The sequence below is a fragment of the Entamoeba invadens genome (assembly GCF_000330505.1).
Source record: "Entamoeba invadens IP1 unplaced genomic scaffold scaff_1105074724931, whole genome shotgun sequence".
NCBI lineage: Eukaryota > Evosea > Mastigamoebida > Endamoebidae > Entamoeba > Entamoeba invadens.
In genome coordinates this window covers 25,452-41,235 of record NW_004443563.1, presented here as the reverse complement: position 1 = coordinate 41,235, position 15,784 = coordinate 25,452, and the positions used below count along the sequence as shown (strand labels likewise).

At 29.1% G+C, this 15,784-nt stretch overlaps 4 protein-coding genes across 4 annotated transcripts; 3 read left to right on the top strand and 1 right to left on the bottom strand.

Annotated features, from left to right (window-relative positions):
* Positions 1-1,140, top strand: EIN_122220 (hypothetical protein; the record flags this gene model as incomplete). The annotated part of the gene is made up of 1 exon (XM_004259034.1): positions 1-1,140. The coding sequence occupies one exon, from the start codon at positions 1-3 to the stop codon at positions 1,138-1,140; it is 1,140 nt and encodes a 379-aa protein (XP_004259082.1).
* A 568-nt stretch (positions 1,141-1,708) lies between these two features.
* Positions 1,709-3,229, top strand: EIN_122210 (hypothetical protein; the record flags this gene model as incomplete). Its single annotated transcript, XM_004259033.1, has 1 exon — positions 1,709-3,229. One exon carries the CDS (start codon positions 1,709-1,711, stop codon positions 3,227-3,229), a length of 1,521 nt encoding a protein of 506 aa, XP_004259081.1.
* An 898-nt stretch (positions 3,230-4,127) lies between these two features.
* Positions 4,128-4,745, bottom strand: EIN_122200 (exopolysaccharide phosphotransferase cps2G, putative; the record flags this gene model as incomplete). Its single annotated transcript, XM_004259032.1, has 1 exon — positions 4,128-4,745. One exon carries the CDS (start codon positions 4,743-4,745, stop codon positions 4,128-4,130), a length of 618 nt encoding a protein of 205 aa, XP_004259080.1.
* Positions 4,746-13,440: 8,695 nt separating this feature from the next.
* Positions 13,441-15,784, top strand: EIN_122190 (tyrosine protein kinase Lyn, putative; the record flags this gene model as incomplete). The annotated part of the gene is made up of 3 exons (XM_004259031.1): positions 13,441-13,458; positions 13,497-14,459; positions 14,603-15,784. The coding sequence occupies 3 exons, from the start codon at positions 13,441-13,443 to the stop codon at positions 15,782-15,784; spliced, it is 2,163 nt and encodes a 720-aa protein (XP_004259079.1).

The following is a 15,784-nucleotide window of genomic DNA, read 5'->3' as shown; positions in this document are numbered from 1 at the left end:
ATGACAACACTTGATCGGTACCACCTGATGATAGTTTCGCAGTATTTTGATAGCGAATTTGACTTTAAAACCCTTGTATTGGTCTGCAAGAAGTTCGAAGACATCATGGCGATGTTCCATTACAACCCGATAACAATTTACACAGAAACAATCAAGTACTTCCCAAACATTGAAACACTCCATCTGAGATGTGATACTGACGAAACATTTGGCAACTCAATTTTATTGTATGTGGAACCCTACGAATACACTGAAAGAGACACTTTCAACAATTATAAAGATGTTTGGTATGGAGATACAATTGGTGTCAAAAAGAAGTTCTTCCAAATATTTGTGTGGTTCAAAGTTAATTACCGGACAGTCGTCAAAAACAAAAACAGCAACATCACATTCAAAAATGTGGCATACACAACGCATGACAGAATAAAGTTTGGCGAAAAGATTCCACAGGAAGTCACATCACTTGATGACGGCTGCTTTTGGAACTGCAACACATTAATTTACATCAACATTCCACAGAAAGTGACAAGCATTGCCAGAGATTGTTTCTATAAGTGCACAAATCTGAGTGGCATCAAAATCCCACAGAGTGTCACTTATATCAGTCACAACTGTTTTTATGGTTGTTGTTCTTTGAAACGTATTGATATACCAAAAATATTGATTGGAATACTTGGACTGACATGTTTGTGTGGTGACTTGAAAATGTATGGTTTTGATATTCCGTCAAGTGTCGAAGTGATCAATGGCAAGAAATTCACACAAACAAATGACTTGCACAGTTTTACAATACCACCACATGTTAAAACAATTGGCACATATTGTTTTTATAAATGTTGTGTGTTGGAGAGTATCGAAATTCCTTTGACTGTCACATCACTGGAAGCGGGTTGTTTTAGTGAGTGTAGCATGTTGAGTAACATCATACTCCCATCAACAATAACAACACTACCGTCAAATTGTTTTAGTGGATGTAAAAAATTGAGTGAAATCACAATACCACAAAGTGTCGAGTGCATTGAATGCTTCTGTTTTTACGAGTGCGAGAGTCTGAAAAGTATTAAAATTTCCCATAATGTACGTTGCAATGGAGAGTTTTGTTTTGACAAAAATACAAAAGTTATACATGACTCAGTTTAATTTTTGATTTTCATGGTGTAAATCAAAAAAGTGATGTAAAATTTAAAATGACGTGTTTTTATCAACAAGATTAATAATGTTATAATGTTTTATATTGAGTGTATCATCGTATTTCATCATATCACATTTTTAATTGAACTTTTATATAAAATGTTGTGTTCTTTTTTAATTAGGAGAAAAAATGAAAGGTTTGGTTCATCAAATATTCAACAATAACAATTGACAGTGATATTATTGTAAATATTTCCAAAATTTCACTGAAATAAAATATCGAGATGATACTTTGTTTATTAGTTAAAAGATATGATAATATCAGATGTTATTTTTGATAAATATTTTTAAAAAATCACAAATATTTTAAACTTTAATAAATTGTATCTTTTTTATAATAATGTCGACAATTGTTTAAACATTTTCGATCAAATCACGTGTATGAATTGACAAATTATATAAATTTAAAACTATATTTTTAAATAGAAAATGTTTATTTATGATGGACTTTTTAACATATATTATTTTTTATTTCAAAGTCAAAACTTTTTGAAAAGAGGTCAAAACTTGATATCTTATGGTTTTGTTGTTTGTATTAGTCATATTAGAGTGTAATGGAATAAACCCATCTGAAGATGAGACATATTATCCGTCATCCCTTCTTTTGGAAGCACTCAAAAAGTTGCTCAAAGAGACAGAGAAGGTGATTAGATCGTATGGACTGTTTTCAATTGAAATTGAGAAGCACAGAAAATTGTTTACACCTAAATTGGAGATCACAGTCCAACAAATGAAAATATGTGAAGATGAAATGAGTTCATTTCTAAGAGAAATAATCGAAGCTAAAACAATTAAAAAACTGACATTGATGAAATGGTTTGAAAAAATAGATGAATGTTACGATTTGCACTCAACAGAGCGTGGTTATGGCAAATACATGTTCTCACTCAAAACAAATTTGGAGAACATTAAACATGGCGCTGATTTATCACGAACACAAAAACTAAGATCGTACAACGATTTGATGCTTCAATTGATGTTCTTTGAGTTAAAAAGAAAGGTTTTGTTGCAACTTGGGAAGGAGACGAAGATTCATAAATCTGTTGATTTCATCCGATCACAAACACGACTCGGCGATTTTCTTGAATCGTTAAAAATACTCTACAGTGACGAATCACTCAAAATACATCGAAGACCGATGCTTGTCTTACCTAAACCACAAACACCTGAACACCCGCCTCCAAAAGAACGACCAAAAGTGATTCCAATGAAGAAAGAAACGAAAAGTGTCAGAGAGTTGCTGCAAGAACCGTATGTCCCAGAAGGAATTGATACAAAGACTCAACAAGGAGCTGTTGGTGGCAAACAAACAAGCAGAGAGACAAAACAACGATCAAGCCTCAAACAGCCATCTTCTCCAGAAAAAGAAAAAAGACGTCTCAAATTTGCAGGAACAACAACAACCATGTTTGACATTATGACTCAAAAAGACGACAAACGACGACAAAGACGACTCTCGACACCAGACCAAAAAACACCAAAAAGCACTCCAACACTCCAAAGATCGCTCAGTGAAGCTGAGGGAAAGAAAAAAGAAAGTGGTGAGACAAAAAGTGAACATTCAGAACAAATCAGAAGTGGTGGACAAAGAACACCAAGGCCACAACAAAGCCACCCATTTGATTTTGGACAACAACAGCAGCAACAACAACTTGTTGTCAGACCAAAAGTGCCAAGAGAAAAAAGAGGCGAACAAAAAGTATTAACTTCAACTGAAGACCAACACGAAAGAAGACAGCGGCGACCAAGTCAAACACAAACAACAAAAACTCCACACCAAAAAACACAACAACCACAATTGGCAGGAAAGACTTCAACAGTGTTTAAAATTCTCACAACAAAACCAAGCCAAGACGTGTTCACAACACAAAGGAAAAGACACACATCAGCTCCACAACCAAAACAAAAACAAACGCCAGCATCAAGTGTGTTACACAGATCTCATAGCTATGTCTCTGGTGAACATCAACAGAAAGACGATCCTCCAACAAAGGATGAAAGTTCAACAGAAAAAGAAACTGGCAAAACAGACAAGTAAATATATGATTTTATTATTATGTTTATTATGATAATATTTATTATTCATATTATGATATATAAAAATATAATATAAATAATTCAGAAATGATAATACATTTATGTGTTTAAACATTAAGAAATTCCATAATTATGTTTATCTCGAGTTGTAGGTTTGTTGATGGTCATTTAAATTGGAAAACGATATAAACTTGGTTGTAAAAATAAACAGTATAATTGTTTATTATTAATATCAAGGACGTGATACATTCTCAACACACACCTTCTAAACCAATTTAAAACCAACAAATAAGTACACATCAACAAAAGATATATTTGTTTTCGTAATAAAAAATATATAAATAAATTTATTATTACAATTAAAAACATTGTAATTATAAAATAAGGAATGTTTGAAACAACTCAACATTAATACACTCATTCACTTTTCAAACACTGTTTTGTCGTTGAACTTTGTTTCTAACCACCTGTGGACATACCTCATCTCTTTTTCAAAGCATTTGTCATTCATTTCATCGTTCACACCAAGTGCATACGGTTCTGTCTCAATCACAGGCATTTTTCCATAACATTGTTTATATGGTTGTTTCCAACCATAAAGAATTTGCTTTTGTTATCTTGGATTGCGTATTCACCCAGCCCTTTCGACGCAACATAGTTCCCAAATATAAACGCCCAATTGGTGCTGTTCCACCTCCTCATTCTTGAATCTCTCTGTATGTAAAACTCAATTAAAAACGCTTGTTCGACGTCTTTTAATACACTTTTTAAGTACATATGTGGGGTGTGTGACAAGAACATGTTCATGTGGTTTGAATCTTTACCAAAATACCTGTTGATGAGGTCGTTGGAATAGAATATGCACGTCCAATATTGGTTGTTTTTGTAAGGGTTTTTATTTAGGCGAAGAGATGGTTGAAGAAGAAGACTGCTCCGAGCCATGTAATCCAATAACAAATCAAATTGGAAATGCATAATTGAATTCTTGGTGTGTTTTTGTAAGGGTTTTTATTGGCTGGTAGTATTCTTTCTGTGTGTATCACAAGCTTGTCTCCTTTGACATAGAAGTCTGGTGGTGTTGGTCGATAGAAGAAAAAGTCGTCTCCAAGAAAGACAAAGCACTCGGACAAGTTTGGGATTTTGAACAAATACGATTCGATTGCTTCTGAATTGAATGTTGGCAAAATTGCTTTATCAATGAGGTCTTTGTGTGGTATCACCTCAAGTGTCATCCCACTTTTAACAATCCTGAAATGCGTCAAATTACCGGGCGACTCAATGAAGTCGGGGACTTGGTCTGCGGTGACTAGAAAGTGGTTTTTGATGTATGGCAAGTACTTTGAGACACTTCTCATCGAGTATTTCAAGACTCTCGAGTCGCGATATCTGTTGAAGTCGATTTTATCAGCATATCGATTCAAATTGGAACGCCATTTCAGGTCACTGCCATTCACCCATATCCACACAGCATCAATGCGACCATTGCACATCTTTGGGATGCCATACATCTTTTGCATGTCAATTTCAGTTTGATTTGTTGGGAACTTGTTGCAATATTTGCATTTTGAAAGTGCCTTTTTGTGCCATCTTTTTTCCTCAACTTTGTCTTGTTCTCCTTCTGTTTTGAATTTAAAAACATCATTATCATCATCATGTCGTTCCAAATATTTATCAGGAGTTCTTGTTGTATTCTTTGAGTTGTTGTTCTGTGAAAGTTGGAATGGAGTCACCATTCAAATTGACTGTATTGAAGTACGAATCGTCATTCGCCAGTGGAGTTTCAAGCACATGTTTTTTGGTGTCGACTTGGTCTTGTGAAACAGAGTAAGTGAGCTTGGGGTTTAAATTTTTGACAAGAGGCAAACCCATGATTATGGCAAATAGAACAAGAAAGGCGCATAAATTGAAGTAATAGATACTACGAATCATGGTTTACTTCGAAGTTCCAATTCAGAAACGCCAAAATTAATTCGTCAATTATAAATTATTTTTTACAACCCCTAATTACTACACTTTTTTATTAATAATCAATTGTTTTAATTGTTTTAAATAATATATAAATTATTATTATTTGAATAAACACATTTAAAGTTGTTATTGAAAGGTTGATAATACAATAGATTCGATTCGATATTGATTTTTACAAAGAATTGGATAATTAATAATAAAACCAATCAGAATTCACGACAAAAGAAAACAGAACAATCACGTGAATTTTAACATTAATTTTTATATAATTATGTTTTTAATTTTTAATACTTATTATTATTATAAACAATAAAATAGTATAATTCGAGTGTAATTTTAAAACAAAGTTTGTTGTTATTTGATTGTTAAATTATCAAGTATAATTTTAAATAGAGTTTATGATATTAATTATAACAATCAAATCAATTGAACAAAAATGATAAAAAATAATACTCAATTTCTTTTTGCGTTGTTAGACTTCAAATTTTGTTTTTACTTTAAGTTTTGCAGTTATTAAAATAGATTTCATTTTATAATTATCTTAAATTAACTCAAATTTAATAAAATGTTAAAATTAATTAAAGATTAAATAGAATATGATAAACAGATTTAAAAAGCCAACAATTTATAATTTGAGTGCCAATAAAATCACAATATATTAAATAAAATATATCTGATATTCTTTTATTTATAACTTTTAAATTTAATATTATTGTTGTTAATTATCATTTATCATTTAATTAGAATGAAGTATATATTGAACCTTTTTATAATCATTTCTTTATCTTTTTTCATTATTTGAATTGTACGTATAATTTACCAAAAAAATAATTTAATCATGAGTATGTTAACATTTTGTTTTTAAATTTAATTGTATAATATTACAAACGACACTTATTTATTGTTTATCGATATACATAATTATAAATTTTTATTATATATATTTTAATATTATATTTATTACTTATCAATTCACTTTTCAATTGATAATGTTTTAATTAAAATAATTTATACAAAAACAAATTCAACTTCTAATTAGGTTGAAGTGTATTATATACACCTATGATATAATCAGAACAATTATTTAAAATCGATTTTTAATATCTTTGGTTTTAATGAAACAATTAAAATTTGTATTTGAATTGTTATTAATTAATTAACATCTGTTACACATTACACACTTTTGTAAAGTTTCAAACGTGTATCATCAATTATTATTAATAAATAAAATGAATTAATGCATTATATTTTTTACATTATTAAATTGTTATAATATTACATCATTAGATTTAGTTATAAGTAATTAACGTTTCACAATAAAAGTAAAATATCTTTATTCTTAAGCTATAATTGTTTTTTATTTTTACATTTATAACTATTTATAAACAATTCATAAACACAAATTAATGTGGGATGTAATACTCAACAATATAATGTTATATTTTTGATATAAACAAATACTAAACATAAATCAAAAATTTGATTTATGCAATAGTATATTATTGTTTTATACAATCAAACAGAAACTGTATTTAATAACATTGTTCAATTATTACATTTTAAATTTAAAAATTTTATTTAATATGCTTATTATTACATTTTATAAGTTATTTGATATAATTCATTTATTGATAAGATATAAAACAATTGAATTGTATTTCTGAAAATGAATAAATAAAAACATTATATATATACTGCAATCAATTTCAAATTGTATTTAACCACATTTAGTAAAACAATAAACAAAAAATATTATGTTCAAACATTGATTATATGACATGTACATCAATAAATATATATTTGATACATTTCTTTGTTGTTATTTTTTTATATAAAGTTTTTTATGTGTTATTTGTGAAGTATTTAACAATAATTGATGAACACGAAACGGATTTTATTATAATAACAACAAACATGTAATATGTTTTCAAAAGTTTAAATATTGAATAAAAATTGATAATTTAACTTGAAATTTATTTCATAATCATTGATTTCAAACAATTTGTTCCATTTTTGAATTGTCAATATATTAAGACACTGTATTAAAATTATTAATAATAAATAAAACAGTTATTTATAAATTCAGAGGTAACATATAAAGATGTGATCATTTTTATTTTTAATATCAATGCGAAAAACTAAAAAGATTATACATTAAATTGTTGTTGTACAATTGATTTAATTTGTATCAACTAAATTATTCATATAAGCTATTTAACATTAACAAATAACAAATCAGATTACAAAAGTGAATATATTAACATTAATGTCATAGTTCATAATACATTATAATTCAGAATTCTATATTATTAAAAAATAACAATATTATAGATTATTTTTTATTAATATTGTATTATTAACATAAATTTGTTATATTTTCAATGCCACAATATTTATCAAGTATCAAAAAAGTAAGACTTTTCCGTTTAAAAAAATTGTTATTGTTCATTAATAAATATTTTATGTATAGTAAACATATTGTATGATGATATTGTTATAAATATGAAAATTTAAATTATTTATTAAAAATAAACCAACAGTTGATAAATAATTGGTAAATTATAATATATTGTTACCGAAATTGTCAAAAGCACTTTAAAACATTGTTATTTTATTAAAATTTTATTTGAAAATTTATTATTCGACAATAAAAATAGAATAATTACTAACTCAATAAATATCGAAAAAGTAGACAAATTATGAGATGTATCATTCCTTAAAGGGTATTTTCCCATTGAATGTTTTTAAAGTAAGTATTACATAATTTTTAAGATTAACTTTTAAATTAAATGAATATGTATTTCCTTATAATGTTTTTGACATTTGCGGTTATATCATCATCATATGAATGGTGCGACAACTCGAATGGTGCAATTAGTTATGGTGTATTTGAAACATGTACCAAAAAAGGTGGTCATATTCAACAGATACAAACGATTATGACCATTTCAATTTTGATGACACTTGTTGTATTAATAACACAAAGACTTTAGCAAATACAGGTACTTATGCTCGAAATTATCGGAAGTATTTTAGGTTCCAAGGTAACATGTCCAATTTTAAAACATTTTTCATTAGAGAATATTATCCAAATACACTTTATGACTTTTATGAAGACAAAAGATACCAACCATTTTTCATATCTTTTGGTTGTTTCAACAAAGAACAAGTTTGTCGAAAAGAGGTTTATGATGATACAAAGACCATTATATAGGACTTGAGTTACGTTCGGTTTCACTGTTTTCTGATATTGATCAGCACTTTGACATTTGGCTAAGAAGAAACTTGACTTCCATTCCATATGTTCATGTTGATGGATTGGTCTCTCAAACAGTCAATTTTAATTTCAGTGATATGTCTGCTTGGGAAGGTGTCTATTCTGGGTCGCGTTACTTGTTTAGTGGGTCTTCTCAAGTTGATGAAAGTCGAGTCACTTTCACAAAAAGAAGTTTTTCGGATGGTTGGGTTGCAAAGGCGGTGTGTACAAGAAGCAACTTTAAACGTATAATGCTGTTTAAAGAAAATGAAATAACAGAAGGTGTTAATACTAATTTATGTGGACGTGAACCCAACAATGGTAATTTGACATATTCAAGCAACTTCACATACCCTGACTGTGATTATAACAGTACTTATCTTGATTTGGATTTGTCAAATTACTCAAAATATAATAACACTTACACACTTTATGTATTTGAATGGAACACTTTGATAGTAACAAATATGAAAAATTATAAATTAAAACCAATTAATTCAGGTTTTATTCTAAAATTGAACTCACTTGTTCTGGATAAAGACGTAAATATATTCTTTCGACTACCAGTTAAAATAACAACACTTGAAGTCAATTCACCTTCTGGAACATATTTTGAATATAGGTTGACTGTCGATAATATAATTTCAAGTACTAATGATGTGGTGTTATTTTATTTAAAAGGTTTATTAGAAGGCTCAACAAACAACATATCAGTGTGTGGAAGCAGAGTTTACTTATCGACTTCGTTGAATATACCATGTAACTGTGAGTATAAATATGGCAATTTTATAACAGAAAAATCATTTTTTATGAGTGATAGTGATTGTAAAATGTATGGATACGATTGGCAACTGAATCTAATTATTTATGATAGTGTTTCTATGACAGATTATATCGATAATAAAAATTGGAAATCTATCAATTTTACTTGTGAATGTGAACTTTATACAAACTATTGGGATTATTATATAAATGCAAAAGATGTTGTCGTTTACGATTATTTGATAATGTATATTGATTTTAATGTTTATGGAAATTTAATGTTCAACGATAACAGTCATATATCATTTTACAGTAATAAATTGTTTTTCAAAAGCGAGAGTCTTAAGTTTTTTAATTTGACAACAACAAACATTGACAGAAATCCTTTGATAAATGTTTATGGCGGTTCAGTTCTAATGAATAGTACAAACGAAATAGATACATTCGATTATAAAGAGTTTTGCATTGATGTGATTTCTTTTCGATACAAACCCAATTGGAATGCAAATCAATTGAGTTTACTTAGAGGTGGTAAATTATTGAGAGTCTGTAATTCAACAATCGACCATGAAACTGAGGTTAAATGCACTTTAAATGGAAACAATTTTTACGATTATCGTAACTACAAATATTACTTGTATCACTGCCCATTAAACGTAACATTGTGTACTGTGAAAGTAAATACGATGAATGTAACAATAAATGATACATTTATAGGAAATATTCAACAAGAAGTGGATGTGTTAAACTTAACAATAACAACTAATTATTCAACACACTTCAAAGATATTAAGAGTGGTGTTCTTTATATCAACAACAAATCTGTTAATGGTGCAAGTGTTACTCTAGCACAAAAAATCGACAAACTGTTTATCTCATCCAAATATCTTTTTCAGCCAAATTCAAATAACAGTAACACAATCGAATTTTCCACTTATTTTAAGTGTAAAGCAAAACTTCGATAAATGGGGATTATATGTGTGTACTATGCAAACAAGATATGTACCTGAAAGATGGAATGTGTTTTGGAATCGACGTTTCCTGTCTAAATATATCAACAAGTGATACAAATAATGTGTGTGAACAATGTGATGTTAAACAAGAGGCGTATCGAAACGAATGTTTAGATTGCCTAAACAACTGCAAGCGATGTGTGAACCAAAAATGTGTTTTATGTGAAGACAATTACAATTACAATTCAGAAGGGAATTGTGTTGCAATAAATAAGACAACAACAAATGTAGAATTGTACTCGAAACAGAAAGTTTTGAAATGTTCAGCGGGCTATTACAATACATTTGATAAGTGTCATAAATGCTCTGATCATTGTTTGTATTGTGAAACGTTTGAATTTTGTTTATCATGCAAAAATACTCATATTTTGAATGAAAAGAATGTATGTGTACCTTTACCTGATGGTGAAATTGTCATAGGAGAAAAGTTCATATTATGTTCAGATTCATACTATTCAAACAATGATTGGGTGGTCAAATAAATTGGATTTTAATATTTAGTAATTGAATAATTTGGGATTGAATCTGTTTCAATTTTAATTCAATCACAATTCAAAAAAGTTCAACTTGCAATTTTAGATAAAAACATGTTTCTATGTATATTTATAGAACTTGAAGATGTTTATTTTTTTTATGGGAAAGTCACACAATAATTATAATTAATTTAAATTTATAATAAATATAATTATTTGTAAAATAACAAAATTACATATATAATATTATAATTAAAAATATGAAATAAAGAAAGTAACAATTAACAAAATACCAACTAAATATAATTTTTAATGCTTTGACTTAATCAATTGAAAGTGATTTTGTGTGTTTGGAATATAAATTATTTTTTTGTATGTTATTATTTATTTGACTTAAATATAAAATTTTTTGCATTGATGTTTTAAAATAAACAGAATTGTTTTTCGCCTTTATTTATTTGTTTAATTATTTAATATTTGTAAATAAATAAAATTTTATTGTGATTTAAAACAGAGTCTAAAAACAATAATTAAATTACAATATTATTGTGTTTGGTTATTGTTTTATTTATTAAAATCACACTTATACTTAAAAAATAAAAATGATTTAAATAAATATAATATGATAACACATGAAAAGCAATCCGTTTTTAATATTAAAAATAATCGCTACAAACTCTTTTATGCAAATTGAAAGTATTACTCAAGTACCAAGCCGGAAAAAAGCATCAAATGGAGAAAAAAACATGTTACCATGTGTATCTGGTTATACGTTTAATCCTTTAAACGTTTCAAGAACTGTTTATAAATGCCCACAATGTGATGTTAAAATAGAAATATTAAAAACAGAAGGATCGGGTGAAAATTTCAAATTTCTCCAATTTAAATATGTTGATCAAAATAAGACAGTTCATCCACATCTTCCAAAAATTACCAACAGTGATAAACAATTAACAGAACTGTGCAAACAAGGAACTAACATTTTAAGTTCGGCAACAGCAATATTAGAACAATACCAAACAATCAATCCATCTGATCAAAGAAGAAGAACGTCATTAAGAAGAACAATCAACAAAATAAAAAGTGAATTGATTGGAGATAAAATTGAAGAATTATTGAATAGTGGTAAATACTACATAAAAGACGAAGACCGTTTTTTATTATGATCTCTAATGAAAAAATGAATAAGATAAAAGATAGAAAAATTGCTTACGTTTGTATGGATGGAACGTATAATTCTTGTCCAATTTCTTATAAGCAATTATACACAATTCATTGTGTTTTATCTAATGGTCAATGCTTTACTTTTTGTCATTGTTTGATGACTAACAAAACAGAATTGGACTATTTAAACTTGTTCCATTTATTAAACGAATATTTTATAACTCACATGGGTTATTTATTGTTTGATGAAAATACAAGTGTTATGCTTGATTTCGAAACTGCTGTCATCAATGCTCTAATTGGGTTTAAATGTTGTGTCCTTGGTTGCTATTTCCATTTTACCCAATGCATATGGAGAAAAGTACAACACTTGGGTCTTTCACAGCAATATTATCCAGAAACATCAATATGGTCCATTGTCAACAATTAGAAAACTTTGGATTTTTTAAAGCAAGTGAAATACCACACAGATTTGATATTATTAACAACAAAGCCGTCAGTTATAAATTCGATGATAAAACAAAACAACTTGTAATGGAGTTGCTTATGTATTTTAAGCTGAATTGGTTAGAAAAGTGGCCAATCAAATTGTGGTGCCAGTTCAATCAAAAATTGAGGACTGATAATTTGAGTGAATCTTATCATTCAGCACTCGTGAAAAGGCTGTGTTGTAAGAAACCAACTTTGAACAAATTGTTAATCACTTTAATGAAACACGAAGATTCGGAATTGTTAAAAATTAATCAAATGGATAAGGGGAAGAATCATTTTATTAACAGACCAACACTAATACACAATCTAACCTTAAATTATTATAGTAAAAGTGGATCAATTGATTCATTTGAAAAGTATTTGATTGAAACTATTGATACGTTCAGATGGTTTAAATTGTATGAACAAACACAAGTTGAAGAACCTATCGATATGACAAAGTGTTTAGAATGGAAAATTCAGGAAGCAGACGAAAAAACAATTAATGATATTAGAGATTATTCAAAACAAATTTGCACAACAGAACGGTGTGTACAAGAAGACTCTGTATTTAATACTGAGAATGAAACAACGATAATTGATTCCCCCAAAGAATTGGTAAATGAAGTTGTGTTATGTGAAACAGGTTTTGATAAAACAAATTATTTGCCACCATCAAAAAGAAGATTTGTTGGTCATGGCAAAAGAAAAAAGAAAGTTACTAAGAAAAATACAACTAAAAGATTTCTTTAAATTATTAATTTCCAAACATCAATTACATTTGAAACGTATACTATAAATAAATATAAAATAAACTATTGTAATAATAAAACATATATTTTATAGTGTTATTTTGATTCTTATTATTTTACAAATAATTATATTTATTATAAATTTAAATTAATTATAATTATTGTGTGACTTTCCCATAAAAAAATAAACATCTTCAAGTTCTATAAATATACATAGAAACATGTTTTTATCTAAAATTGCAAGTTGAACTTTTTTGAATTGTGATTGAATTAAAATTGAAACAGATTCAATCCCAAATTATTCAATTACTAAATATTAAAATCCAATTTATTTGACCCTTTAACCTCAAACAATGGCACCTGTGTCGAATGTTCGTTAAAATATGGAGAATTGTGTGATGACAAAAAGTGTGTAAAATGCTCAAACATGGGAGTATTAAATTGTGATGGTAATTGCATTGTTTTTGAATCAAGTGGGTGTGTTTCATCACCAAACACATATTGTTCGGGTTGCCAAAATCATTCAAATTTCATTTCAGAATCAAATGGCGTTTGTAGTGAGATTTCGAATTGTAAAATAGCAATAACAAATGGGAAATGCGCGTCTTGTAACGACGGGTATTATTTCACACCAAATCAAACATGTGTTGGTTTGTCAAGTAATCAAACAGAAAATTGTGACCTCATCAACAATGATAATGGGAAGTGTATTCGTTGTGCCAACAAACATTATCTCAGTGATGGAACGTGTTTAAATTGTCCTAATAATTGCATGAGTTGTATCAATGCAACTGTGTGTATTGAATGTGAAGGCGGTTTCTCAGTTTCAAGTAACGGGACTTGTATGACATCAACAACACAAATGGAAAATTGCAAGAAAATGATAAACCGACTTTTCATATGTGCAATTTGTGATGAAAAATACTTCAGAAACGACAAGGGCCAATGCGAGAATTGTATTGACAACTGTGATGAATGCAACCAGAAAAACACCTGTTTACAATGCAAAGAAAACACATTTCTTGTCACTGAAGGGAATCAATGCATTCCATACGAAGATCATACAAACTGCGAAACAAAAACTCAAAATGGGTGTTCTCAATGCTCGACTGGTTATTATGTGAAAAATCAGTTATGTGTGTCTTGTAATTCCACAAAGTCAAATTGTGATAAGTGTAATTCTGTTGGTGTGTGCACTTCGTGTTCTCCAAATTACATCTTAATCAGCTCCGAATGTATTTCAAAAAGTAATGTTAGTCAGTGCACCAAAGTTGACAACTCAAAATGTGCAACATGTAAATTTTGGTACGCCCCGTCTTCTGATGGCACTTCGTGTGCAAAGAAAGCAGTTTGGTGGGTTATTTTTATTGGCGTTTTTTCATCATTCTTGTACTATTTGTTGTGTTAATGGTGACTATGTTTATAACGTTGAAAATCATCAAAAGAACAAAAGAACACGAAGAAAGGAAGAAGACGTGTCTTTTTACAATCAGCAAATCAAACATCACTTTTGAGAAAATTGATATACCCGATGTCGTTGTTAATATCAATGCAATTGTGTTTGAAAGCAACGAAGACAATAAGGAAATATCAGTGAATGAAGAGAGTCGTGAACTCATATGTGTTGGTAATAGTGGCAACAACACAATTAAAGTCCAATTTTCAACAAAAGAGAATTGCTACAAATACACAATTCGAACTTCACCAAATATAGCAACAATACCAAAAGGTAAAGCAATCGAATTTGAAGTGTTTCTGAAGCCGTTGTGCAGTTGTCAAATTGATGACATCATTGTCTTAATTTCTTCCAATTTGAAGAAAGGTGTTGTTTCCAATATGCACATTAATATCAAAGCAAAAACACAACTTTCGACACGACTTGGTCCTGATGAATTGGAAGAAGATAAGAAGCTTGGCGAAGGCTCGTTTGGTATTGTTTATAAAGGCACATTCAGAAGCAACACTGTTGCTATCAAGAAGATGAAACAGTTCACAGATGACCAAAAGTCGCTTGAAGAATTTGAGAAGGAAGTAGACATGTTGGACAAATTCAGATGCGATTATATTGTCCACTTCTATGGTGCTGGTTTTATGACAAACAAAATTTGTTTGGTCACCGAATTTGCTTTATATGGGAGTTTACAAGACTTGATGAAACACAAACAATCAAGTGAAGTTGACATGCAAACTCGACTTAAAATGATGTTGGACTCTGCAAACGGGATTATGTATTTGCACATAAATGGGATATTACACAGAGACATCAAACCAGACAACTTTCTTGTGTTTTCGTTGAACAAAAAAGACAAAGTCAACGCAAAACTGACCGACTTCGGGAGTGCAAGAAATGTCAATTTACTCACAACTAACATGACATTCACAAAAGGTGTTGGCACACCAAAGTATATGGCGCCTGAAATACTCAACAGGGAGAAATACAAGAAAGAGGCGGACGTCTATTCATTTGCTGTAACAATGTTTGAGTGTTTCAAATGGGGTGAAATATACCCCAAAAAGGATTTCCAATTTGCTTGGTCAATTGCAGACTTTGTATCTGCTGGGAAACGAGTCCAAAGAGATAAAAATATTCCAGAACCCTATTTCGAAATCATCAAACAGTGTTGGACTCAAAAGAAGCGTGACCGTGTTCCTATTGAATCAGTTGTCGAAATGCTGAATAGCGAAATGATAAAATAA